The following is a 26,865-nucleotide window of genomic DNA, read 5'->3' on the forward strand; positions in this document are numbered from 1 at the left end:
ATGAGACGGTGGATGGACGGACGCCTAATAATGTGGATGGTGGAGCTTCGGGCGGAGATGGAGAGGGAAACACAGGCGCGAAACCCAGCGCCTATGCAGGGCATTTATTGGCCAAATATGGGACCGAAAAAAAAAAGAAGACAAATTTGAGGGAAGCAAAAAGTACGTGAAGTGAGTCTGAAGTGAAACTGCTCTTAGGATTCCTGTCTAGTCCTCGGGCACTCTAGCATTTACAGTTGGTTCCTGGAACCATGAACAAAGGCGAAAGTGTAAATATCTTTCTTTCATTTGCAACCCGGTTTTAGTCTTAGTTAATCTTCAAAACGAGGACATGTTTACAGCATGATAGATAAAAATGCAACGGGATCTCCGATGAAGTGCTTGATTGACGCAAGTCAGGTAAACGTCGTTTCGCGCCTCAGTCGATCTGGATTCTGGAGCTTTGATAATGATAATGCACGACAAGCTGCACGTGATAGCTGCCCCAGCCACAGAAGCTCCCCATCTGCCACAGCGGTAAGGCGGTGAGGCAAAACTGAGCCACGCCGTCAACCAGAAAAGACTCCGGCCATCCATACTGGGAGCCAGTCGTTCTTTGAGCGCCTCCCAGACTTTCGCTAATCCAATTTCCCCTCGAATCGGTGTCACGGCGTCTGTGTTGCCCGCCTTTTTTCGGCGATCCGACACCTCTTGCTTTTCTCTCCGCGCCTTACCTCCCTTGTATCATCACGAGCCCTTTCATCTCATCTCCAGAAAGTTTGACAACACGCGATGAGTGCCCGCGATCTTGTCGAGGGAGAAGCCCTCCTAGACGACGAGGAGAACGAGGAGGAGCTCGTCGATGACTATGGTGAAGGTGGAGAACGTGTCGACACGACTGGCAAGCACTATGATTCCAGTGAGGAGGAAGAAGATGACGACGACGAAGAAGCAGCTCAAGCCGTAAGTTGGAGATTATACCACGAAAGGCGCGTTAACTATACCGATTTTCCATGCTAACCCTGTGGCTATTGTAGGTGCGGGAAGGATTTATCGTTGACGAAGACGAGGAAGAAGAGGAACGCGCGCAACGCCGCCGGGAGAAAAGAAAGCGAAGACGCGAAGAACGAGAAAGAGAGGATGAACACCTAGATGAGGAAGATTTGGAGCTCATTGGCGAGCTCAATCCAGAGCGCCGGTCGACAGCTGCAGCCGACGTATGACTTCCCCCTAACTCAGCCTCAAAGAGTCACCTACTGGTCAAACAAATTGCTAACCAGCCCCAGTCAAAATTCAAGCGTCTAAAGCGCGGTCATAAGGATCGTGACGTCCGGCAACCGTCCCAAGCTATCGATGACATTTTCAATTCCGACGAGGAAGATGAGCCCGCACCAGACTATGGCAGGCTCGGCAGGAGGCACCCTGGCGATGAGATGGACGACTTCATTGAAGAAGATGTGTTCTCGGATGAAGATCTACAGCAGGAGCGAGAAGACTTGGAGGTTGCTCGTCCCAGGAAGTCGATTCCCTTTGGAGCCACCGACACCACTGGCCTCGACGAGAACGCTCTTGAAGACATGCGCGCCGCGTTTGGAGACGGAAACGAATACTACTTTGCTCTTGCTATGGAGGAGGAAGAGGAGGAGCAGGAGGAAGACGTCGAAAAGCACTTGGATCTCAAGGATGTTTTTGAGCCTTCGCAGCTTGCCGAGAAGATGTTGACCGAGGAGGATAACCAAATTCGCCTGGTAGACGAGCCCGAACGGCATCAAATTGCCCGCAAACCCTACCGCAATGTCGTCTTGTCCGAAGACCAGTTCCGTGAAGAGGCCGCCTGGATTGCTAACCTCATGCTTTTGAAGAAACGCCTAGAACCAGAGCTACGCGAGCCTTTCCAGCGCTCAGTTGCCAAGGTCCTTGAATTTCTCGTTACCGATGATTGGGAGGTGCCATTCATCTTCCAACATCGGAAGGACTATATGATTCACACAGTCAAGGTTCCTGTAGATGGGGCTTCAGCGGATCTTGATTCAGGCGCTCAGTATACAATTAAAGCGGAGAAATTGCTGAACATGACTGACCTGTGGGACATATTTGACCATGACCTCAAGTTCAAAGCGCTTGTGGAGAAACGCAACACTATCCAGAAGACCTACGACAACATTCAGTCGGTTTTCTCCGTCGACGACTCAATCGTTGAGGAAATGTTGCCAGCAGCCACTACAATGGAAGAGCTGCAAGATATCCAAGATTATATCCACTTTCAATATGCGTCACAGATCAGGGATCTGGCTGTTACAAACGGTGACGCTACCGGTGAATCTCAAAGGCGAAAGGCCCAGACGAAGAACTTCTTCGACCGGGTCCGCAATAGCAAAGCCTACGCCCTGGTACGTGCATTCGGTATTACAGCAGATGCATTTGCCCAAAATGCTCTGAAGGAGGGCCGTCGTCAATACACTGAAGATCCATCAGAGCGCCCAGATGAAATGGCAGATGGGCTTGTTGACAATGACTTTGGCAACTCATCTCAAGTGGTCAAAGCCGCCAAAGGCTTGTTTTCAGAGGAAATTGTAATGAGTCCTAAAATGCGAAAAGTCATCCGCCAAGCATACTACATGAATGGTGCCGTGGACTGCTTCCGGACCGAAAAGGGGTTGCGACGCATTGATGAGCAGCATCCATACTACGAGTTCAAGTACCTCAGAGATCAACAACTCAGCGACATCGCGCGCCAGCCTGAGCTATTCCTCCGCATGCTGAAGGCAGAAGAGGAAGGTTTGATAGAAGTCAAAGTACGCTTTGAAAATTTCGAAAACTTCCTAAGGCGTCTATACCCTGATATCGAGTCCGATAACTACAGTGAACTTGCAGATTCCTGGAATCGCATGCGGCGCGAAGTCGTCGATCTAGCTTTGGGTAAGCTGGAGCGTGTCATCAACCGAAGCCTCAAGGAGAATATCCGCCAAGAATGTGAAAATCATGTTGCGAAAGAATGCCGAGAAGCATTCTCCCAACGCTTGGATCAAGCGCCTTACAAGCCCAAGGGTATGGTGTTGGGTACGGTCCCTCGCGTATTGACGCTGTCCACTGGTGGTGGTATCGTCGGACGGGAACCCATCCACTGGGCTTACATCGAGGAGGATGGCCGGGTTCTCGAAAACGGAAAGTTCGTCGACCTATCTGTGGGTGACAAGGATCGCGGTATCGCAGATGGTAAAGATGTGGACTCTTTAGTCGAGCTTGTGAATCGCCGTCGCCCGGACGTCATTGGAGTGTCCGGCATGTCTCCCGAGACTCGGCGACTCTATAAACTATTGGCAGAGGTTGTGGACACCAGAGATCTGCGTGGTGCGCTTTACACCGATGACCGTGATGATGAAGTCAGTGACCGCCTGGAGATAGTTATTATCAACGACGAGGTGGCGCGGCTTTATCAGAACAGCGAGCGAGCGAAGAAAGACCATCCCAGCTTTGCTCCCCTCACTCACTACTGTGTTGCGCTAGCCAAATATTTGCAGAGTCCCCTTAAGGAATACGCTTCACTGGGTCGGGACATCGTGTCAATTCAATTCAAGCCGGGTCAGCAACTTGTTACGCAGGAATTACTGCTGAAACAGCTGGAAACTGCACTGGTCGACATGGTCAACCTCGTCGGAGTAGACATCAACGAGGCTGTGTCAGACCAAGCCACAGCAAACCTTTTACCTTATGTCTGCGGTTTGGGGCCACGCAAGGCAGCACATCTCTTGAAGATAGTGAACATGACTGGAGGGGTGGTCAACAGCAGGTTTTCGTTGATTGGAGTCAACGTACAATACCCCGCAATGGGGGTGAAGGTATGGAACAACTCCGCAAGCTTCCTATACATCGACTATGAGAGCGCCGACGCCGATGCGGATCCCCTTGACAACACACGGGTGCACCCTGAAGATTATGATATCGCTCGCAAGATGGCAGCGGACGCCTTGGAGTTGGATGAAGAGGACATCAAGGCAGAAACTGATGAGAATGGGTCCGGTGCCATTGTGCGCAAGCTCTTCCGGGACGAGGCTCAGGATCGTGTGAACGATCTGATTCTTGAAGAATATGCGGAGCAACTCGAGAAAAACCTCAACCAGCGCAAACGTGCCACACTCGAAACAATCCGTGCGGAACTTCAACAGCCTTACGAGGAACTGCGAAAGCAGTTTGTCTTCCTTAGCACAGATGATATCTTCACCATGCTTACTGGCGAGACGACAGACACACTCGCGGAGGGTATGGTGGTGCCTATCTCTATTAAGCGCATCAGCGACGACCACATCGAAGGCAAGCTAGACTGCGGAGTTGACGCCCTCGTTGGGGAATCAGAGATGACAGATCGCTACGACATCCCAGTGCGCGCGATATACTCACTCCACCAAACGGTACCAGCTAAGGTGATGTTCTTAAACCGCAAGACTTTCACCTGCAACGTGTCTCTGCGCGAAGAACAGGTCAGCCGGCCGTCCAGGCCTTCCGCCGACCGGATACACGCAGGAGAATGGGATCATCGTCAAGAGGGCCAGGATAGGGAAGCACTCGAGGCGAATACACAGAGTGGCGGGCGTACGATGCGTGTCATTAAGCATCCCCTGTTCCGCCCGTTCAACTCCACGCAGGCAGTGGAGTTTCTCGGGTCACAAAGTCGTGGTGATGTGGTTATTCGACCGTCCTCGAAGGGACCTGACCACTTGGCTGTGACGTGGAAGGTGGCCGACGGCATCTTCCAGCATATTGATGTCTTGGAATTGGACAAGGAAAACGAGTTCTCCGTTGGGCGTACGCTGAAGGTCGGAGGCCGATTCACTTACAGTGATTTGGATGACCTGATTTTCAACCATGTCAAAGCTATGGCCAAAAAGGTGGACGAAATGATGCTGCACGAAAAGTACCAAGAAGGCAGCAAAGATATCACTTGTGAGTTACCTCCCTGCACCTCGTCTTGTCACTTCACGAGTACTAATGCCTGTTTAGATTCCTGGCTTGACACGTATACCAGAGCCAACCCCCGACGGTCAGCATACGCATTCTGCATCGACCCCAAGCACGCGGGGTACTTCTTCCTTTGTTTCAAGGCTGGAGAACATGCTCAAGTGCAAAGCTGGCCGGTGAAAGTCATTCCTCAGGGCTACGAGCTACAGCGCAACCCCTATCCAGATATGCGGGCGCTGTGCAACGGGTTCAAGCTGCTATTTACCAATATGCAGGGTGGAAGGCGACGCTGAGGGGATGGATATTCGTATTTATTGTTATTCTAGCATATTTCTTCTATACTGTGTAATATTCTCCACCATTTTTGCGGGGATAGTAGGGAGTCCTCTATTTATTTTCAATACAATGCATCGACGAAGAAAAGTTATTGAGCAGGATAGCCTGGTCCGTGGGCCAGAGACAAGACTAAAATGCGTGAATAATAATTTTTTTGGTCCATCCGGGCGAGCCGGTCCCTGAAAGGCAACATGTTCCATGTGACGGTGCCCTGGAATTTGTTCCTCGGTGTTTCTCGGAGGCTCCCAGTCCCACAGCCTCAGGCCTTACAGGGAGGGGACTCTCCGCATTATTTATGAAGGAAGAATGACATGCGGAAGAAGATGACAGGTCTTCCTCTTCCCCCTCGCCCGTCGCTGATTTCCCTTCCTTTTTCCCTCAATTATTCACCGATTGTCCTCTTGACCCTGCTGTCGCTGCAATCATTGTATAATTACCCTCGATCTTCTCCCCATTCATCTCGTGCTGTAATGTGCCTGTGAATTCGCTCCACCTGCAGGCAACGACTTAAATCTCATCCCCTCCCCTCCATCCCCCACTTCACGCCAGTCGCGCATTGGATTACCGTTTATTGTCGTCATCGATCTTTTTTCTTTTAGTTGGCGGCTTTCCTGTTGCCCTTTCTTGCAACCATGGCAGCCATGGAAGAGCTGGAAATCCATAGCAAGGTAGGCTCCGAGGAATGCGACAGAGGAGCCATACATAGCTAACCGAGTGTTTATCCTTCCAGTCCTACTTCGTCCGCTGGGTCCCAGTCAAATCCGGTCACACTATTTCCTGGAGCATTCAACCACATAAGAAGTCGCTCAATTTCGGGATCTTCAAGCATCCCGGTCAATCCGGCGTCCTTAGTACCCCCAATCTGTCCTCAACGGATACCCCGAGTAACGACTCGAACGAGAACCTCGCAAATGGCGGCTCCAGCTCGCGTCAGAGTAACTCGGCATCCCTCATTGACAAGCTGACAGCCATGGGCTTGAAACAGATCCGTTGGGTCGGCAAATGTGAGGCAGACAAGATCGTCCAGGGGACCTACGATGTGCCTTTCAATGAGGGTGGAAACTATGCGCTCGTCTTTGACAACACATTTTCGAAGCAATTGTCCAAGACCGTGACCCTAGTACTACTCACCTACCCAACTTCCCTGCCCCCACAAGCGGTTCCAACACCTCATGCGGCCAGTCAACCCGGAGGCGATGCAGCGGAGTCTCAATCCTCCCGGAGGCGGGGCAACAGCCTTATTGCCAAAATGCCGCCGCAAATCCAAGTGCAAGAGGGAGATACAGAGACAACTATTCACACTGGTATTCTGCTCAAGCGTCGCCGTAAGCGCCATCAGGGGTGGGCGCGCCGGTTCTTCTCCCTCGATTTCGCGACTTCTACACTCTCTTATTTCCACGATCCCAACTCCGCTACCCTACGGGGTTCGATACCGCTGACTCTCGCCGCGGTAGCCTGCAACGAGAAGTCCCGTGAGATCTCCATTGACTCTGGTACTGAAGTCTGGCATCTACGTGCCCGCGATGACACCGAATTTGCGTCGTGGAAGCGCGTCTTGGAAAAAGCGTCATCCTCCAAGAACGCGGCAGATGATGACCACAGTCATTCGCCAAGGCATCTACATCCGAACACGGCATTCCAATCGCCCATCCAGCGTTCTATGTCAAGCGCCGCCGAGGAGCGCGAATGGATGCGGGTTTCCGACCTAGTCAGCCGAGTCTCAGGATCCCGTGATGCTGTCCGACGCCTGGCCAAGGACACGGATCCAAAGTATATGAGTCCCGGGCCACCATCCCGTGGAAGATCCGGCCGGTCGCCCAGCCCTCATCCGGAGACTAATGGCGATGAGAAGCGGTCCTTCTGGAAGCGGAAAACTTCCAACCCAGTTGCTAAACTGTCCGCTCCGAGCGATTCGTCCCTCGATCGAAAACCAGCCGGGGTGATGGGTAGTGAGCGAACCAACGAAACACACGACAGCCTCATGGCTCTTTTGCGCGACCTAGATCAGGTCGTCGGTGAATTCTCGACCTTAATCACGGAGAGCCAGCAACGTCGTCAAACTCCCGAGCTCGGTATACAATCGCGAAAGAGCATGGAATCAGACAAATCCGAAGAGTTCTTTGACGCTGTCGATGCATCAGACTCCCAAATGCTCACCATCAAAGGCGACAGTGACGACGAGGAGGCAATGGAGGATGCTTCCGCAGATGCTGCTGCCGACGATGCGCCATCCGATAGTGACGACGACTCCTCAGAACCAGCAAGCACTGGCGGTGCCCATGATCAGTACTCTCCATTATTCCCAGCACGGCCCAAAACTCTCACTCCGCTGCCGCTGGACACCGTCCCTCGCCGAAACAACATCACCGCCCCGACAGTGATGCCGCCCAGCTTGATTGGGTTCCTCCGCAAGAACGTTGGGAAAGATCTCTCCCAAATCTCGATGCCCGTCTCCTCAAATGAGCCCCTCTCAATGCTCCAGCGTGCAGCCGAAGTCATGGAATATTCAACCCTTCTTGATAAGGCAGCGCAGGTCAATGATGCTAACGAACGACTCCTCTACATCACCGCGTTCGCTCTCTCCTCACTGTCAAGCAGTCGTGTCCGTGAGCGAGCAATCCGCAAACCATTCAACCCCATGCTCGGTGAGACATTCGAGCTCGTCCGCGAGGACATGGGCTTCCGCTTCATCGCAGAAAAGGTCTCCCACCGTCCCGTCCAACTCGCGTACCAGGCCGACAGTAAAGACTGGAGTCTCGCCCATTCCCCGCGCCCTTCCCAGAAATTCTGGGGTAAATCCGCCGAAATCGTCACAGAGGGCAAGCTCCGCATCACTCTCCACTCAACAGGTGAACACTTCTCCTGGTCCCCCGCTACCTCCTTCCTCCGCAACATCATCGCAGGAGAGAAATACGTAGAACCAGTCGGCGAAATGACCGTCCTCAACGAAACAACAGGCCAACGCACAGTCTCCACCTTCAAGGCCGGGGGCATGTTCTCCGGCAGGTCTGAAGAAGTATCCACCAAACTCCTCGACTCCTCTGGACGCGAAACCCCACTCGGCCTTGTAGGCTCCTGGGTCTCATCCATAACCTTAACCCGCAACGGCTCCTCCGGTGCAACGGTCTGGACCGCTAGAGCCCTTGTTTCTAACGCTCCCAAACACTACGGTCTGACAACCTTCGCTGCGGCACTTAACGAAATCACCCCCGTCGAAGACAAAAAGATTCCGGCTACGGACTCCCGACTCCGACCCGATCAGCGCGCCCTCGAAGACGGCGACGTCGACCGCGCCGAAGAAGTCAAGGTCCAGCTAGAGGAAGCACAGCGCGCTCGTCGTCGCGATATGGAAGGCGCTGGTGAAAACTGGGAGCCTCGGTGGTTCACAAAAGTAGATGATGCACCGGAAGGTGAACCAGTTTGGCGGTTGAAGGGCGGGAAGGATGGATATTGGGAGGAGAGGACGAAAGGGTCTTGGGGGACCGTTTTGCCAGTTTTTGAGACTTAGATATGTAGCTGTGTAGAAACGTGGGGAATAAAATTATATAGGTGACTGTTGGCTCGTGATTGTTGTGATGGAGAGATATACGTAACGAATGACATTGGTGTTGAAGTCCTACTGAGATAGAATTTATCTAACTCACTTGTGATTTTTATAATCAATCATGGTTCCTCTACTTGTGTCAAGACCTTTTCTTTTTTTTTTTAATGTTGTCTGAGCGTTAGGGCGAGTATACGATTCCACACACACATACACACACACATATATATATCTGGTATTGAAAAGTTTAGAAATCAACGCGAACATTAACCAGAAATACGCCCAGGAGCATTGAAACGAGCAGAACGTGGGTACGCCCAGGTATTCGCAAAAGGATAGTCTTCGATGTCATAAAAAGAAAATAAAGCAAAAAAAGGGTAAGGAATAAAAAGCCAATAGGAATATGTAGTGAAGGTGTACCAATCTAGTCACTATCAGAATGCGCTGCTTTCCAACGCAGGCTGTTTCGCATCTTCGCTGCCTTCTTAAAAACGGAACGGTCCGGTGGCTCGTCCTCCACCCGAACCATTACCACGGGAAGACTGTCTAGAACGGCAAGATTGCCCTCGAAATAGTGGATTGCAAAGCCACCCTGAAGCACACGGCGCAGTGCGTTCAGACGGATCCATTTCCACCAGCGATCGATATGCATGATGCCTTGCCGGCCGATCTTGACGGTGAGCTTGCTGCCGTAGTGTCGGTTTGTTTCGTGGTCGATTGCAGAGCTATACATCGGGCCGCGGCGCGGGTCTGCAACGGTAGTGGATATGGACGCAAAGTTGTTGTGGAGGTTCTTCTTGTCGCGCTTGCTCAGACGTCTTGTGTGCACTGTTGCGAGAGATTGCAACTGGCGCTCAAGCTCAGGTGTGTTGTGGTATGGGTCGTACCGTTTAATCAGCTTGGGCCCGCGGAGGTTCTCTTTTTCGTCCTCGCTGTCATAATCTTTATCTTCCTCCTCGTCTTCGTCGTCAGAATCCTCTTGAGGCGTGTAGCTCTTCTCATATAGGAGGGCGATGTTCTGGCCAGCCGCAATCTGCACGTTAGGGTCATTACCGGTCAACTGTTCCATGAATATCTGAATCGAGTCTTCGCTTTCGTTTTCAAGATCTTCGATTTCTGTCGCCATGAAACCCCATATCTGGAGTACCGCACAAACGCAAGTGGAGCTGCCCTGTGCGTCGATAGATTGTCCATCAGAAGCGACTATGTCTAAAAGGAATGTCATCTGGTCCTGGATATCGTCATCCCCAGCACCGCCGAACATAGTGCATGTTCCCAAGCAATAAATTGCTGCTGTTTTGATTTCAGAAGAGGGTGAATCACGAATGATACGGGTGAGGAGAGGTTCCACGCTGTCAAATATGGTGTCGTCCGAAGCGGTGATTGTTACAAGCCCCAGAGCGCGCAGGGCAAGTACGCTTTCTCGCTCACTGGCCCCCGATTTGATGCTGCGGATAAACGCAGCTAGAAGGTCGGGAACTCGGCGCCGGATAGACTCTTCTACAAAGTGGAACTTGGAGAGGCGACAGAAGGTAGCATAAGTTTCTTCGCGGCCAAACGTGCTGCTTCGTTTGCGATCCAAGATATCGTCAATGACTTCATCCAGTTCCTGGGTCCAGTTGTCGTTCTTGTCGTCGTTGTCGTCGTTGTCGTTGTTATTTTCGAGATCAGCATTTTCGAGATCGTCAAGCGAGCCGAGGCTACAAAATTTATTTAGTATACAACCATGACATCATTCCTTGGCACATAGTAGGGGAAAAAATCATCCAACATGGGCAAAGCTTACCTGACTGCGGTATCGTCGCTGAGGTTGCCTGCATCCTCATCGTCTGAAGCTTGCCTGCTTGCATTTCGAGATGACTGGCGAGAGTTTTTCGCGGAGTTGGTGCGCGAAGTTCGGCCGGAGCCTTCCCTCGAGGCTGCTTTGCGAGACATGGTCTTGCCACTCTCCAAAACCTGACGGCGGAGATCAGGCATGTTGACTGGCGTGGGGTATAATGTTATACACCTAGACTGTGATAGAGAAGGAGGGGGTGGTTTTGTTCGCTGGCGCGCTTTCTGCGCGATAAGCAAGATGTAGATGTAGCGGGTACAAATGCAGGGCGGTTATAGAGCCCAACTATTCAAATGGTATTGAGTGTGAAAAGAATTTGGTGGTTATTTGAGGGACGATCAACATGATAAAGTCGAGGGGAATAAAGGCAGAGAAGAATAGAGACAGAGATGAAGGGCTTTTTCAGAGGGGGGGAGTTGAAGGAGGAAAGAAAAAGAGGACTGATGAAAGGACCGGAATAAATAGTTATGGGTTTTGTGAAAGATGACGTTGGCGCCCAGCCTGCTTTTCCATTCACATACAGCGTGAAAATTGGGCGGGATCAGACCACTGCAAGTGAAAGAGTCTAAAACCGAGTATTATGCATTTGGGTACTTTTTAACTTTTCCAATTCGAATCATTCCATCCGAACTCTTTTCGAAAATTTGATTGTCATGTCATGCATGAGTTGATTGCGTCCGTGCAACCTCAGGCACCAATGATTGTCGGTGTTATCAGCACGTGACGCGGGGTCCTTATCTCGGTTCCCAAATAAAAATCGAGACATTATTCATCGAGCGAGAGAGGGTAAAGAAACGGAGAGAACAGGGAAGATAAGATTGGTGCTCTGGGTATCAATTTTATGTCTATCAGATCTGCGGGCGCGTCGTTGCTAACTGTATAATCCGCTTAGCTTGGTTCCCTTCTAGATACTCTCGTCCCTCCCGCTGCCGTCCATCTTCGTCGTAGTCTTCATCGCCCTGTTCTAGATCAACCTGTAAGCTGGCATCGTACGCCGCCATGACTGTCTCCTCATCCACCCGCAGTCCTCCCTGCATGAGAACTCGAATGCACTGAGCCAACCGCGCAATTTCACGTCTTGTGGCGGGAGAGATTTCGTCGTTCTGGCTTGAGTAAACCGAGTTTGAGACCATTTCTTCCATACGCGTTATCGACACGCTATCCGTGGTCGAGGAGGCTGCGGCTGTGCCCTCCGCGTGCTTTGAAATCCAAATATACCCGTTTACGCCGAGAACGATATCTACCTCCCCACCGCCGTTAGAAGTTGTTATCGTAAACATTTGTCTGCGTGACCGAACCACTCCAGCAGCCGATCCTGATCCAAGCCCTCCCTTGACTGACGAGCTAGATGCGCCGCTACCCCCAGCTCCAGCCACAGCTAGAAAAACACCATTTCGAAGTTTACCGTATTTAAGCGACCGAGTGTGAAGCGAGGCCGCACCATCTGAATGTACTGTTTGTACTTCAGCAACAAGCAGATCTCCTTCGCTAAAGAATGTTCGGATCTGCAGTTCGTCTGCGCTTGTTCGTCGACGCAGGATACCGCCTGGTAAATTGATCGCAGAAAGAGGTAACTGGGCTAAGAGAGGTGCTGCGACATCAACCTTCCACCGTTTGGACTGGACTTCGACTATGCGCCCAACCACCAGATCGCCAATCTCCGGCGTATAGCGGGCTCGAAGGGGCTGGACAGAGAGCAATTTGTTGGTTTTCTGGACAGTTCCAGCAACCGTGGCAATAATGGACGTTGAAAGAGGATTTATATATGTTCCGTGGCCCCTAGATGAAAGCATCTGTTAGTCCGCAGACATGAAGACGAGTAAATAAGAGTAGAAGAAACGAACCTCATCCACTGCGGATCATCTGTCACAACCTCTCCTGGTGTAATTATCCCTGTTCCAGCATCTGTCCCTTCTATTAACCGAGACCGCTTTGTCGGTTGTGATGCTTTTGCGGGTGTGAGTTCAACACCGCCGTCGGAGTCAACGGACATTGCGTCAAAGTCAGATTCGGGGTATGCTGCCTCGACATCATCCGCAACGGGAGGTAGAATTGTAATCGCCATGGCGATATTTTCAGGATTCTGGGGCTTGTAAACGCGATTTCAAAATTGCCGGGCTGCTTTTATGATGAGATAAGTCCGTTAGATTTTGCGATTTCAAGCTTCAGAAAGGACTTTCGACCTCGGAGCAAACAAAGCAAACTTACCGCTTGCGGATGGATCTTCATTCTACCTACTACCGTAGATAAGCGGGCGCTTTAGTTGGCGTTGGCATCTTCTAGTTACTACTTCACAGATACCAAAGACGGCTTTCTTTCTTCTTTGCTTTTCTTCCCCCCCCCCGATCTTTTTTCATAGTGACCTTAACTTCGAGTATATCATATATATTAGAAGGTTTTACCGCCTAGCTCAGTAATTCAAGATTTTTGGCATGTACTGTAAATATATCGAAGATAGCTACAATTGATAAACGGAGGTGTCATAGAAGTAGCATATTCATAACATTGGGGCCAATTTCGAAATCACAGCCCGCAGTGCGGTGGCTATCAAGCTGCAGAGTATAGTATGAATTTCGCGAAGGTGTTCAACAAGAAAGGACAATGACCTAAAAGTACTAATAATACAAGTGACGTTGCTAAATGAGATTGCTCAAGATGCAACACCAAGTTCATGCGCCAGCACCAGATGATCGTTTTGTAGGACGCTTGGTGTTTGAGACACCGTCGTCTTTCTTCTTCCGATTTGAGCGACCGCCAGTGCCGGCTTTAGCTCGAGGAGTGCTCTCCTCATCGCGCTTACGTTTGGCCTTGGAACCGCCCGATGTGGGACCAGGATCCATCACGGCACTGTCTTCGTCGTGAGTGTCCTCGTCTTTACGAGAAGCGGGTGCCGATCGCTTGGAAGCACGCAGGTTTGATGGTCGTGATCCTGATTTCTCGGAAGCATTCTCGTTATCTTGTAGAAAGATATTAGGATGGTTTTTGCGCAACCAATGATGGACCGAAACAGGACTTCGAAGAGCATGCTCCCTTTCTCTTTCCAGCAAGGACGGTTTCTCCGGGACACGACTCAGTTGAGCGGCGGCTGACATATCGCCTAACTTGGCGTCTGTGGCTAGACAATATTCTGTTTCATGCTCTGGAGTCAGAAAGCCAAGATTTTGGTTCAAGCTAGCATCTTCTGCTGTAGTTGTCGAATTCTGGCCTTCGGGGTTGGAAGCAGAGTGAGGCACTTTTGTCAAATCCATGTACCGCAATAAAGGTGCAAACGCCGTGCCTCGTTTGACGCTATTCTCGAGTTTTTCATATGACTCGGCCGTTATATATCCGGTTGATAGTTCATTCTTTGCAAATCTCAAAGCTGACGTGGTCGATTCATGGTCATTGTAGGGTGATGAAAGCTCCCCGTCAGGGGTTGGAAGAATGTCTTCGTCACCAGGGGTATTCAAATCGTATCGGAGCTTGGGCGAGATGTGCACAGTTTCGTTGAACTCCAAGAGAACCTCCAAGAGTTGGCTAGAATTGTATCAATGAATGAACGTAAGACAGGTGATGACCAAATAACGAACTCGTTTTGCTCCTGAATTCTCTTTGACAGATCCTCGATGCGCAACTGCTCGTGAATGAGCGTCTCACTGTCTTTCATTTTGCGTTCAAATTGAATTTTGAGCTTTGCAAATTTCTTTCTGTCGTAAAATTACTCCAATTAGTATTTTCAGTTACCGTTGTACCCCTCGGTTTGCGCTTACTTGAATGATCGATGGGACTGCTTGGTAGGGGCATCAGCATCTGGGAGGCTCTCGGCCAAAGACCGTGTTTCGTCGCCTTCCTGAGACATGATTAAAGAGGGCGGCGATTAACTTCTTCAAAAAGGATGTTCCCCAAATTTCAAAGATTTGCGCCGTGGAAAGTCGAATTAAGCCGGTGTTGGGTGTTGACGGTACACCAGGGAGATGATCATTAGGTAGACCGGTCCTCGACGGTCGTCGCGAGCCGAGCCACGAAGCTCAAAGGCGGAAAGATTCTGCCCGTCAAAAGACGAAAAAAATATCATGGCAGAGCAATAGTTCCAATATTTGTCCACTATCATCACCATTTATCTTTCTTTCCGTCGCTTATATAAAATTTCTAATTCTTTCCTCTTTTATCTGTCTAGTCTGTCCTTTTATCGCCTAGAATATATCGAGGACAGAATGACGGCCATTGACGAAGAAAACCACAAGAAGCGAAAGCTGCTCGACGGCCCTGAAATCGAGATTGATGTTTCTGCGCCTGAGCCTCCTTCAAAGAAGGCTTTGCGTAAAGCTAAAAAGAAAGCTGGTGACACAGATGCGAAAACCTCTGATGATTCGTCGAAACCAACAGCGGATTCCAAAGCCGAAAACCCTGCAGAGACTGAAGCCACTCAGAAACGCTCAGACTATGGCATCTGGATCGGGAATCTGGCGTTCTCCGTGACTAAAGAGGACCTACGGCGGTTTTTGACGTCCAATTGCTCGTTCACAGATGTTACAATTACCCGAATTCACCTTCCCAAGCCTTCAGACAAGAACTCAAGGGCGCAAAATAAAGGGTTCGCCTACGTTGATTTTTCTACGCCCGGGGCCGTGAAAGAAGCATTGGACCTAAGCGAGCAGCTTGTCTCTGGGCGTCGTGTGCTGATCAAAGATGCGAGGAATTATCAGGGTCGACCAGAGAAGTCACGGGAGGATGGCAAGGATGCTGCCTCTGCTGCGGCCTCAGGACGGCCTCCATCTAAACGTGTGTTTGTCGGTAATCTCAGCTTTGATGCGACCAAAGAGCTACTTGAAGAGCACTTTGCAAAATGTGGAACCGTTGCCAACGTACACCTGGCCACATTTCAGGATTCAGGGAAATGCAAAGGCTATGCATGGGTCGAATTCGAGGATATCCCAGCCGCTGAAACGGCAGTGAGAGGGTTTAAGATCATTACAGAGGATAACGAGGATGAAGGAGGTTCAGAATCAGCGCCCGGAAAGCATACTAAGCCACAGCGGAGAAAAGTCTGGGTGAATCAAGTTTTGGGCCGACGCATGAGAATCGAGTTTGCCGAGGATGCAACAACTCGCTATAATAAGCGATTCGGTAAAAGTGGCGACGGAAAGAACAGGGACGCTGAAAATATTGGCGATGCAGAGCTTGGGGATTTCGAAGAGGTTGCAGTTGAAGGAAAGCCCCAGCGTAGTCAAACTACAAAGTTCAAGCACGCAAAGCCAGATTACTCCAGATACGATGAATCGATCGTGCAAAAGCTAAGTGGTGCTATTGTTGAGGGCAAGGGAAAGAAGACAACCTTTGATTGAACATCAAGAAGGATAGGTATTTTCCTCGCCCTGATTCAAGGTACCTACCAGGCTGGCACCTCTCATGACTATTGTGAAGCTGTATCCATGGGCCAGTTTGAAGCCGTCTACGAGCTGCGAAAGTTGATGTTTGTTATCCAAGGATTACATCCCGCAGGGGGTTACTGTATTCGGCGGTCCGACGTGGCACGAGAGAAGCAAGAGATCACTGATACCCAAGGAATGAATTTCCTAAACACACATTTTTCGTCCCAACATTTATTAAAGACCAGTGGCCTGTTAGTTGTGCCACTTTTTCGTTCCGTAGAAATTACTGGTATCGGACATAGTTGACTAGTTAAACTAGCAAAACCCGCCCCAGTCAGCATGGTTTGCTGGAATGGATGTCGCAAGCGTAACTGTAGTGAGTTTGTGGCAAGGAAGAAAAGGAACAAGTAACTCTGGTGGTTCCAGGGAACAAATGCCGATTACCTTCCGGTTTCTCACCCGGAACGATGCCGCTGACACCATACTTTTGGAACAACTTTGGCTTGTTGAGACTTGTTAGTAGAAACGCTCGGAACGGTTCTAGAATCGCTGAGGTGGTTAGGCCGCGCTAAACCGGTTTGGGGGTACTTGACATCTCCTTCGATGTCATGCCTCGACGTTGGAAACCATCAAATCTTCTTGACTGCTCGTCTATTTGGCTCTTCTTTCCTTTCCTCCCCCCCTTTTCTAGGGTGTTCTTTATTACTCTTAGTATAGTTTTATATAAGTCTCCTTCTTTTCTGTTCCCAGCCTGGTGTTACCCCCTTCTTTTTTTTTTTTTGTTTGGAGTTCGTCATCCCGCCTGTCTATCCGCTGCTGGTCGGTGCACCCATACCTGGATTCTCCTTTCCAACGCCCCGTTGTTTGTCGATTCGAAATCCATCTATATTAAATCACCACTATTTTTCTTTCAAAATGGCACCCCGTCGACACAATATAGGTGCGAGCCGACGAAGGAGACGGGAAGACGAAGGTGAGGATGAAGGCTCGGTGGACGGAGAGGTGGAGGAGGACTCTCTAAGCGAGGGTTCAGTCGGAAGCCACCAGGATGATGACGATGCAGATGGGGAAGGTAGTGACGAGAGTGAGGACGAAAGTATACCAGTCGACAATCCGAACGGCCAACAGGTCAATGGTCGTGTGCCAGAAGGGCCCCGCCGTCGCCATTCAGTCTCCCCCAAAAAAGCTACGCTAGCGACGGCGATTTCTGATACAGATGCGATGATGAATGGGTTGAAGATATCGGGCGAGGGGAAAAGCGTTGAGGAAATCCATTTCGACGACATGAGAAGGGAGTTTGATCAGGCTGGAAGAGCACCTTCCGCACCACCCACTGAACCGACGAGAGAATCGTTTATGGAAACGAAACGCCCTGAGAATGACAAAACTGCTAGGGGAAAAGGCGAGGATCCAACTTTTGTGCCTACCCGAGGCAGCTTCTTCCTCCATGACAAACGCTCGTCGGAAACTGGCACCAACGGTCACAAGCCCTCCAACAAGCCTAAATCCAGGCCGTACGGTCTCATTGTCGACGGCAATGTTCGAAGGTATGTGTATACGTTGTCCTGAAACTGCAGGCCAGCTATATCGAATGAATGATCCAGCGTGCATTATTCTAACCAACACTCTTAGGAAACAAGATATTACTACTGAAGGACCGTGGACGCATGACCTTCACGATACTGTTGCTGGAGACGATCCGCCTGCTCCTAGACGACCTAATGCCTCAACGAACGCCTCAACATTTCCCCATAAGAACTTTCCCACGCATGTGCCCACGGCTCCCAATACCTCAACTCCAAACCGATCTTTTTCAACCACCCTGGTTGCTGGAAAAGTGCCTATTGTGGTGCATCTTCCAGGCATGGATAAGCCGGTCACCTTTCCTGCAGTTGAGAAAAAACAATATACCCGTCTACCTGAACATCGACCCCCTCTACGCCGAGACAAGCCTGTTAGAATATCAGTTCCTGGCGAATCAGCTAGATATATTTTCCCTGCACTGATGCGATCCTTTGTCTTCATCCCACGAGCGCAACGGCCCAACCAGCAATCTTTTCGTGGGCGTGGTCGAGGCGGCTACATGCATGGACGCCGCCCAAGCGTCTATGCAAGCTCTACGTACACACCCAGTGTCGCTATGAGCCGAAGGTCGTCTTTCGGCAAACCACCATCCCAAGATGGTTATCTTTCGCCAGCGGCGTCGGTCGTTTCACGGCAGACAGTAGTCACAACTGAGAATGGGAAACCCATTGTTCGGCTGCCACCTTCCCGAGTACCGGGAGCTGCTGTACCGATTACCCCAGCCACGACCTACCCCCATCCTCAACCACAACCGCAGCACCCTATCTGGCGTGAGAGTCGTGCTACTCCAATCACAATACATCAACCTCGCCCGCAGAAGGCTGTTTCCCTAGCGGACATTGAAACCCCAGCCAGCTTCCCTGTCAATCCTCCGCAACCACAACAGGAACAACCGTTCCATCATCAAGCCCCGATATCCGGCAGTGGTCCGTCCTACGGACCTGATGTTTCTGCAAACTACCCTCCGCCAGCACATACAGCCGCAACCCCCCTGTCCCAAATACCCGAGCGTGCAGTTCACGCCCCACCGTTCCAAACATATGGATATCAACAACCCTCGGCCTACTACCCTGTCTCGTACCAGCCGGGGCCTGTTTATTACCCTGTTTCGGGCACAGAATATGCGCCATATAATGGGGTTGGGACGGGACCAGGCGCTTCTTTCCCTGCGAATCAAAACGTCCCACACATGGTCCCGGCTACACACACCCCATCTGAAACAACATCACAAGCAGGCACAGTTGCACATGAGTCAGGCGGCACGGTTTATTATCTTGATGCTTCACAAATGTACCCAGGACCAGCGTATGGCGGCGGGCCCCCCCAAGGTGGCGCTGTTGGCATGGGTGGGATGATGACGCCTGGTACTACATATTACCATTATCCTCAACCCCAGGGTGTTTATTATCCTTCACAGTAACCCACGGGAGGACACCCAAAAAAGGACAAATGCACCAAAAAAGAAGCTTCATTTGAATAATTTCTTCACTTCCTTCGCTTTCTCATTTTTCTTTCCCCCTTTTTTGATGCCGTTTCATGAATGAGTCCCTTTCCCCAGCTCCTCTACAGCGATTTTCCGCTTCGGCGCTTTTCTTTGTCCCTTGCAACCACATTGCTTCTGCCACATTTCCAAAAATTCTTACGGCTTCTTTTGGCTTTCCGGACACGTTTCTACCGGAGATTCTCGTTTTATTAGTCGTCGTTAGATTAGGATTTGCTGCATTTCTAGCGAGCTTTTGATGTTATTATATGTTCTGATACTGTTCAGGAGTCTTCTGTCTGTATGGAGCGCATCTCAATTACCTATGATATTATATTATTATGCGACAGTGAACTCGGTGACGGCCTAGGCCGGCTATCCAGATTTTCTTCATTCGACCTTTTCACTCGATGCTTTGACACCCACGACTCCTCGGGACTCCATAATGCTGGTCGGATATAGCTCCTCTCGTATGCCCGGTTGCATCATCGCCTCGTATTTGCTTTTTTCCTCCCTTTAGATTGACCGGGATCCCCTCTCTCCGCCATTGGAGTAGAAGAAGCAGTCTGGAACAAAAATCCATAAGCTCAAATTCGCAAGCCTCCCTGTAGTCAATCATTGGGTGGGGCTTGAAGGTTAATTCGCAGCCGATGTCACAGCCTGGTTATGTCACAGGTGATGGCACCACAACGGCCAAGCAGTGAATGTATTAGGTAAGGCCACCGCCTCCGGGAACAGCACAGCAGGGCAGGTGACCGCCAACCAGCGCCGACCGTCCAGGCATCTTCTTATCTGCCAATTATAAGCCTCACTCTCGCTCCTCCTCTCCTCTTCAACTTCCCTCCGCCTCGCCTTGCCTCGCCTCGTCCTCGTCATCTCTTGCTGCCTCCTCATCTGCGTCTTCGTCTTTTATTCATCTTCCTTCATCTTTCATCTCTCTCTTAGGGTTCTATTTGTACATCTTCTTGATCTTGACTTATCGAGCTCGTCTTTGCATCTCCGTTGTCTTATCTGTTGAAGCTAGCATAGCTACCCGCCCGGCGAGCAACTACTCGAGGGCACGCCGTTATGTCCACTCCTACTACCACTCCAGTCGGACCTGGCACATTGATCACTGTTAAGGTGACATATGATGACCACACTAGACGCTTCAAGATTCCGCTGAGAGATCTTGGAGCTCGTACTTTACCCCAGAATGTAGGTTCTGTCTCCACTCTAGCTCCGACCGGGACCATCGACGCTCTTCACCGTACATTCGGCCTCTTCGCCCTCCCTGTCGTTCTCTTATCCTATGCTCGATTCTTGTCTTGTGTATTTCCAAATCCTTTGTTCGCAAAGAGGCAAATGATTCAACAGCATCATACCACTTAACACTGACCATTTTAACTCTAGTTGCGCCAGTTGCTTGGCATTCCGGCGGATACCAACGTGATCTTCGAGCGGTATTCCGATAGTGCAGGTTCTTATGTCCAGCTTGACACCAACAACCCTGCAGTTTTCAAACAACTCTACCGAGCTGCTAAGGCTAAATTGAAGCTGCGAATCAAGGCCACTGTCCGCGAGCCCACGACTCAGGCTGGAGTTCCCGATAGTTCTAGCGAACTGCATGGACCAGCAAGATATAGCTATCTTGAAACTGTTTTGAGCTCTCCAATTCCTGCAAAAGCAGTTGATACAGAGACTAGTGCTACAATGCCATCAACAACTTTGCCAGAGAGCGCAGAAAGGTCCACGTTAGACGAGATTGAGACCCGCCAGTTGCCGAATACCGAGACAACTGAATCAAAACCTGCCAGTCAGAGAGAATTCCTCCTAGGCCCTGACATCCCTAGTGGTCCGATCATTTCTCAAACCTCTCACACCTCTCATGCCGGAGTGTTCTGCATTGACTGCAACCACTGTAGCCGTCCTATCCCAAATGAGCACTATCACTGTAACACCTGTGCCGATGGTGATTATGACCTTTGCCCACAATGCGTTGATTCCGGCGTTAATTGCCACGGGGATGAGCATTGGTTGGTGAGACGGTTCGTGAAGGATGGCATCATCACTAATAGCACGACCAAAACTCTTGCGTCCCACAAGATTCTAACTCAGGAGGAATCCCAGCCCGAGTTGTCAGCACCAAAAAGTGAGCCTGAACAAGCGGAAGCACCAATTTTCAGCTCTGAGCGTATCTGCAACAACTGCCTTAAGGGTATGTACATGTTGATAAGCACACCTCCTTCTTTATTCATGAGCATTTGGACCAGGCTAATTGACTGCAGAGTTTGATGAGGGTAAAATGGTGTCTTGTGCTGACTGTGAAGACTTTGATCTCTGTATAACATGCGTTCTTGGGCATAAGCATGGACATCACCCATCACACACCTTTGCGTTGCTGGGTGATCATGACGCCGGACTGAAGAATCTTGTTTTGTCTCGCTGCAAGCCCGGCCGTGGTTATCACCATGCAGCTATATGTGATGGCTGTGAGAGCGTATGTTTTAACACTTATAAGACGTTTGAAAGTATCTGCTAACTCGACTTTAGCATATCACCGGTGTGCGTCACAAATGCCTTACATGCCCCGACTGGGATTATTGCTCTGAGTGCCATCTCTCGGCGTCCCGAACCCACCCTAAACATCGGTTTGCTCCGCTCTACACCGCTATCTCCGAGCCCCTGCAGTCCCACGAAGTTCATTTTGGCGTGTACTGTGATGGCCCGCTGTGCAAAGATAAGTTGGGGCCAAGGTTCATTACTGGCGTTCGTTACAAGTGCTCTGTTTGCAACGACGTAGACTTTTGTGCCAAATGTGAAGTTCATCCGGAGAATTCGCACAACCGCACTCACCCAATGGTCCTGTTCAAGACGCCAGTGCGCAGCGTCAGCGTGAGCACCGTCCACGAGAATACCCTCAACAAGCAAACGAACGTTTTGGGCGACCGCGGTCAGAGGTCCGCCTCCACTCAAGCTTCCACTCCGCCCGAGGCCGAATCAGAAACCCAGTCGTCGCAGACTATGACTACGGAAGAGGAACATGCGTTCGAGAAAAGCAAGCCGCGTACTTTCTCAGCTTCAAACACAGAAGAGCAGGCGGCTAAGCCTGAGCAGACTTATGGCCCGAATATCAATTCTGAATACCAGGCATTCTTCCTTGAGGATACGGTTTCAGACGGTACTGTGATGCGCCCCGATCAGGTGTTCCAGCAGACGTGGAAGCTATACAACCCCGGACCACTTGCGTGGCCTGCTGGAAGCAATGTCCGTTTCGTTGGCGGCGATTCCATGTTTAATGTGAACACCAACCAACCTAGCAGCCTGGAAGCAGTCACAGCTGCCATGGAAAGCAACAAATTGTCTAAGCCACTGGAGGCAGGCCAAGGCGCCCAGTTTACCGTCACCTTAAAAGCACCCAAACGCCTAGGAACTGCCATCTCGTACTGGCGTATGAAGCTTGCAGATGGTACACCCTTCGGACATAGGTTGTGGTGTGAAGTTCAAGTCCGGGAGGATTTGATTGATGTTGACGAAGCCAAAAATGTAGATCTTGACGAGAAGGCGCCCGGGTCTCCTGCGGCCGACAACTCTAACACCTCGGAAAGCCAAATGGTCTTCCCCAAACTTGACAAGGAATCACCATCTGCAAGCACACACGAAGCAGCCGGTGTACCGCCCACTGCACCCTCTGTGAGCAACACATCTGATCATGATGTTCTCGATGATGTGGCCAGCCTGACTTTGGATGACGAGACCGAGACTGAGGCTGGGTTCCTGACCGACGAGGAATACGATATTCTGGATGCCAGCGACCAGGAATTTCTGGACGCCAACTCTTCTCGCCACTAGTTACTTTGTGAAAACAGCAATCTTATGACTGAAAAATGATCCTAGCAAATTGGTTTTTTTATTTTTTTTTTTTTTCTTTCTCTTTTTTGGTTTCCGGGGGATGACAGCGCAACCAGGGAAAGGTGAATCAAGTTGCCCATCATGTTCTACGCTGTTCCTCGCTTCTGTTCCTTAAATTGGATAGCGATGGATGTTATTTTGATTATTAGTATTTCGGCCTCTTGTAGTAGTGTTCTAACTCCACACGATCGTCGTTGCCAACGGTCCGAGGTTGTACGTATTTAGTGCGTAGTGTAATTGTTTCCCCCACCGTTTCGGAGTATGGAACCACTCCACCATTTGCCAGTCATCCGAGGTCCTTGCCTCCCCTCTTTCTTTCTTTTCTCTTTCTCTTTCATCACCCCAAAAGATCCGAATGTAGCCATGGCCATCTCCATGTTTTCGCTGTTCCTCGTTCTGGTCGCGGCCGCCGGACCCCTACTTTATAATGCCGTCCGTCATCACCTCACGGTCCTAGGAGTATATCGAAGCCCTACTTTTGTATCCTCGAACCAAGGTATCCACAAAATCCCGGATACCCTGCAGTGCGAAGACATACACTACTATACCCCGGGTAACCTTATATTTGCGGCATGTGAGGATTCAGTGCTTCCTCGCTTCCAATGGTTCCCTCCTCTCGACCATCTAGACAAACCACCAGAAACACCTGGGTCCATTCACATCATTGACCCGCAGGTAAACTTTACTTCTCCTGGGTAACCAGTTATGGGGCTAATATCTTTGATAGACACTGAAATCATCTCGTCTTACTTTCGAAAACTTTCCGGGTTCCTTTGTTACACACGGGATCGATGTGATTCAGGATCCTGACCGGTCAGATGCGGTCTATATCTTCACCGTGAACCACTTGGGAAATCCCGATTATCAGGCAGATACGGGCGTCCACAAGGCACGGTCACAGATCGAAGTCTTCCATCACATTTTGAAAACGAGCACAGTTCGCCACGTTCGCTCTGTCCGCCATCCGTTGGTGAAAGCACCAAACGATCTATACGCAACTGACCCCTACTCATTCTATGTTACCAATGACCATTACTATCTCGGCGGATATATGCGGCTTTTGGAGAACTTTGTGCCATGGATTAAATGGACCAACGTGGTTCATGTCCAGCTTGATCGTATCACGACTAGCGATGAAACTGCTGGTGTCAACGCCACCGTGGCATTGCCGAACTTGTGGGCAGCCAACGGTCTTGGCCATGGCCAGTCGGACGAGGAGATACTTGTAACCAGCGTCCTAGGAGGGACCATGTGGCGTACCCAAGCAAGCAACGACCACAGCCGAACGCTATCCATCCAAGACGATATATCGGTCGACAGCATAATTGACAATCCCAGCTACTACGATGATCCCTATCGAACAGTAGATGACGACGCTAGTGGTTACGTCTTAGCTGGTCTCAGACGAGCTATTGACCTTCCAAAGACGCACCATGACTCAACAGCCACAGAAGGCGTTATCGTCTGGTATGTCCGGCGAAGCAAGGATGGCACAGGATGGGAAAAGCGTGTGATCTTTGAAGATGACGGGTCCAGCATCCGCTCTGCGAGTGCTGCAGTTCTCGTACCCATAAAGCCGGCCAAGGGAGCGGCTCAAAAAGAGGCATGGCTATTTGTAACGGGGTTCGTCTCCAACAACGTGATTGCCATCAAGGTCCAGCTGTAACCCTTCCTCCATTCAATTACCATCGCAGTATATACAAAAATATAATGGCCTACTTTAGAACCCGCAAAGCATCAATCACCTCTGTAGTGCTTTTCACATCCGCAAACTCCCCATCCAAGCTCGCCAGGGTAACCGCGTGGACAGTTTCAGCGTCAAACTCCCCTTTCGCCCATGTAGCAGTCGCATCCCCAACAAGAACAATGCGGCCCTTATCAACAGGAACCGCACGGGTCTGGCTCCCATCGGCACGAAGAACCGGCTCGCCTTCAGGATACCGATCCACGACGCCCAGATTCGCCGCCATCCGCACCGAAGTCGAAACGCAGTGATCCGTCGTAAGGCCCGCTATAATCAGCTGTCTAACCCCGTGGTCCCGAAGATTCTGTTCCAGCCTCGTTCCGATGAACGCAGAATTAACGTGCTTCCACATGATGGGTTCAGAGCCGTCGAGAGCTGGTTGGGCAATGTCCAACGGTTGGATAGCAGCTCCGCTGTCTGCAGTGGGATGCAAGGCAGAAGTTGGGGATACGGAGCTATGAAAGATATGTATTATTTGAAGTTCGTCTCCGGAAATTCTGGACTTGGCGGCACGGAATGCTGTTATGAGCGCATTGAGGTTGTTCTTGAAGGTTGGGTTAGAGCGTTGCCTACCCCAGTGGCATGGGGTGTTGGGATCAGCATCAAAGCCTTTTTGGTTGTCGATTAACAGGAGAGCAGTTGGCTGGTTGAATGTTAGAGACATCTTTAACTTGTGCCTTTGATCGAGTTTGTGGAAAGAATTGCGATGGAAGATGGGATACGAGGAACGACACTAGTTATATGGTATATATATATAGCGATGAGTCACAACATCGTTCATATTTCTAATCTTGTTACATTGAGTTCGAATAAATGACGAGAATGGATAAGAAGGAGCTTCGGATTAAATTTCATTAAACTTGAGATAATATTGGGACACTAAAGCTTTTTAGCTGCTCATTTCGTTTCTGCCTGAGGCCTTCATGCCACCCCAGATTAATCTTTTGGCCAGCCAGTTCACTCGAGTGACTGCACTACGCTTCTCTCCTCCGCCAACCCATCTCCTAGATCTCACATAGATGGCGTCAATCAGCGCGCAGAGAGCTCGGCTTTCTCATCTAAACTCACAATTACCTCAATTCGCCATCGCCCCGTTCCTTCAGCAAAACCCGCGACATCGACTTCACCTCCGCTACTCGTCGGGAAAGACTCACAGCCGTCCATCGACTTCGGCGCAGCCCAAGGACAAACGTGTCCCCTCCACCTCCTCGACATCCTCTACACCCCTCGCAAACGACGTCAATCCACCCCCAAGCACCCGCCCAGCAGACCTCGAACTCCCCGAACCAATATCTCCCTCCGCACCTCTGAACGACAAAGTCACCCGTTGGGTTGCTTACGGACGCGCTTTTCTCTCCTTCTACAAAACAGGCCTCAAAAATGTGTATCACAACTACCGAACGTCGCTACCGATCCGTCGCTCCTTAGGCATCCCATCATACCTACCTACCTCACCTCCATCGAGGTTCTTTCTCAAAAGCGGTGCCGGAAATGATAAGAAGCATGGGCCCATCGAAACCCGAACTAGCCGCTCTACATTCCAGCTCCTGCATCGTGCATCTCATGATGTCCGGCGCATGATCCCCTTCACACTGATCCTGATCATCTGCGGTGAATTCACGCCGCTTCTGATTCTCGCGTTTGGGAACTCCGTCACGCCATATACATGCCGAATCCCGAAACAGATCGCGAAGGAAAGCGCGCAACGGGCGGATCGGAAGCGCGCTGCGGTGAGTGCGTATTCCACAGCAATGAAGGGGTCCGTTTCAGTCCCGCAAGCGGGGTCAAATGAGGAGCTGGAGCTGCTTTCTGGTTTCGCGAGCCCGTCGTTCGTGGAAGAGGCTACTGTGGAAGATGTCTTGAGGGCTTGTGCGGTATTTGGGCTTGCCAAAACGCATACTAGGCCTGCGGTGCTGGTGAATCCGTTATATCGCCCGCGGTTGAGGAAGTATGCGGAGTATCTTGCGTTGGACGATAAGTTGATTCGGAAAGGCGGTGGGGTTTCTGCGATGGAGAGCGCCGAGGTGAAGCTTGCAGTTGAGGAGCGGGGAGGTCAGGGTCTTCCTCAGGGAATAGAGGGCTGGGAGACCGAGAGGCTCGAGAGGAGATGGTTGGAGATGTGGTTGGATAAATGTAAATACTAGCTACATGCTGTGATTTGTTAGAGAG

The 26,865-nt window shown here is 50.5% G+C and overlaps 11 protein-coding genes across 11 annotated transcripts; 7 read left to right on the forward strand and 4 right to left on the reverse strand.

Moving 5' to 3' along the window:
- Positions 1–771: 771 nt before the first annotated feature.
- Positions 772–5,228, forward strand: spt6 (chromatin-remodeling histone chaperone SPT6; the record flags this gene model as incomplete). The annotated part of the gene is made up of 4 exons (XM_041702666.1): positions 772–942; positions 1,017–1,196; positions 1,266–4,920; positions 4,978–5,228. 4 exons carry the CDS (start codon positions 772–774, stop codon positions 5,226–5,228), a joined length of 4,257 nt encoding a protein of 1,418 aa, XP_041555428.1.
- A 675-nt stretch (positions 5,229–5,903) lies between these two features.
- APUU_31460S (oxysterol-binding protein related protein OSH3) lies at positions 5,904–8,779 on the forward strand (the record flags this gene model as incomplete). The annotated part of the gene is made up of 2 exons (XM_041702667.1): positions 5,904–5,939; positions 6,002–8,779. The coding sequence occupies 2 exons, from the start codon at positions 5,904–5,906 to the stop codon at positions 8,777–8,779; spliced, it is 2,814 nt and encodes a 937-aa protein (XP_041555429.1).
- Positions 8,780–9,236: 457 nt separating this feature from the next.
- APUU_31461A (IFRD domain-containing protein) lies at positions 9,237–10,789 on the reverse strand (the record flags this gene model as incomplete). The annotated part of the gene is made up of 2 exons (XM_041702668.1): positions 9,237–10,512; positions 10,599–10,789. 2 exons carry the CDS (start codon positions 10,787–10,789, stop codon positions 9,237–9,239), a joined length of 1,467 nt encoding a protein of 488 aa, XP_041555430.1.
- Positions 10,790–11,494: 705 nt separating this feature from the next.
- On the reverse strand, positions 11,495–12,711 carry RRP4 (exosome non-catalytic core subunit RRP4; the record flags this gene model as incomplete). Its single annotated transcript, XM_041702669.1, has 2 exons — positions 11,495–12,425; positions 12,491–12,711. 2 exons carry the CDS (start codon positions 12,709–12,711, stop codon positions 11,495–11,497), a joined length of 1,152 nt encoding a protein of 383 aa, XP_041555431.1.
- A 604-nt stretch (positions 12,712–13,315) lies between these two features.
- APUU_31463A (uncharacterized protein) lies at positions 13,316–14,484 on the reverse strand (the record flags this gene model as incomplete). Its single annotated transcript, XM_041702670.1, has 3 exons — positions 13,316–14,162; positions 14,216–14,332; positions 14,396–14,484. 3 exons carry the CDS (start codon positions 14,482–14,484, stop codon positions 13,316–13,318), a joined length of 1,053 nt encoding a protein of 350 aa, XP_041555432.1.
- Positions 14,485–14,839: 355 nt separating this feature from the next.
- APUU_31464S (putative RNA binding protein Rnp24) lies at positions 14,840–15,970 on the forward strand (the record flags this gene model as incomplete). The annotated part of the gene is made up of 1 exon (XM_041702671.1): positions 14,840–15,970. The coding sequence occupies one exon, from the start codon at positions 14,840–14,842 to the stop codon at positions 15,968–15,970; it is 1,131 nt and encodes a 376-aa protein (XP_041555433.1).
- A 942-nt stretch (positions 15,971–16,912) lies between these two features.
- Positions 16,913–19,001, forward strand: APUU_31465S (uncharacterized protein; the record flags this gene model as incomplete). The annotated part of the gene is made up of 2 exons (XM_041702672.1): positions 16,913–17,544; positions 17,630–19,001. 2 exons carry the CDS (start codon positions 16,913–16,915, stop codon positions 18,999–19,001), a joined length of 2,004 nt encoding a protein of 667 aa, XP_041555434.1.
- Positions 19,002–20,129: 1,128 nt separating this feature from the next.
- On the forward strand, positions 20,130–22,892 carry APUU_31466S (ZZ type zinc finger domain protein; the record flags this gene model as incomplete). Its single annotated transcript, XM_041702673.1, has 4 exons — positions 20,130–20,258; positions 20,454–21,258; positions 21,329–21,540; positions 21,594–22,892. The coding sequence occupies 4 exons, from the start codon at positions 20,130–20,132 to the stop codon at positions 22,890–22,892; spliced, it is 2,445 nt and encodes an 814-aa protein (XP_041555435.1).
- Positions 22,893–23,315: 423 nt separating this feature from the next.
- Positions 23,316–24,618, forward strand: APUU_31467S (serum paraoxonase/arylesterase family protein; the record flags this gene model as incomplete). Its single annotated transcript, XM_041702675.1, has 2 exons — positions 23,316–23,627; positions 23,680–24,618. 2 exons carry the CDS (start codon positions 23,316–23,318, stop codon positions 24,616–24,618), a joined length of 1,251 nt encoding a protein of 416 aa, XP_041555436.1.
- A 49-nt stretch (positions 24,619–24,667) lies between these two features.
- Positions 24,668–25,360, reverse strand: APUU_31468A (uncharacterized protein; the record flags this gene model as incomplete). The annotated part of the gene is made up of 1 exon (XM_041702676.1): positions 24,668–25,360. The coding sequence occupies one exon, from the start codon at positions 25,358–25,360 to the stop codon at positions 24,668–24,670; it is 693 nt and encodes a 230-aa protein (XP_041555437.1).
- Positions 25,361–25,715: 355 nt separating this feature from the next.
- APUU_31469S (uncharacterized protein) lies at positions 25,716–26,840 on the forward strand (the record flags this gene model as incomplete). Its single annotated transcript, XM_041702677.1, has 1 exon — positions 25,716–26,840. The coding sequence occupies one exon, from the start codon at positions 25,716–25,718 to the stop codon at positions 26,838–26,840; it is 1,125 nt and encodes a 374-aa protein (XP_041555438.1).
- Between the last annotated feature and the right edge of the window lie 25 nt (positions 26,841–26,865).

The sequence above is a fragment of the Aspergillus puulaauensis genome, chromosome 3 (assembly GCF_016861865.1).
Source record: "Aspergillus puulaauensis MK2 DNA, chromosome 3, nearly complete sequence".
In the NCBI taxonomy this organism is placed as follows: domain Eukaryota; kingdom Fungi; phylum Ascomycota; class Eurotiomycetes; order Eurotiales; family Aspergillaceae; genus Aspergillus; species Aspergillus puulaauensis.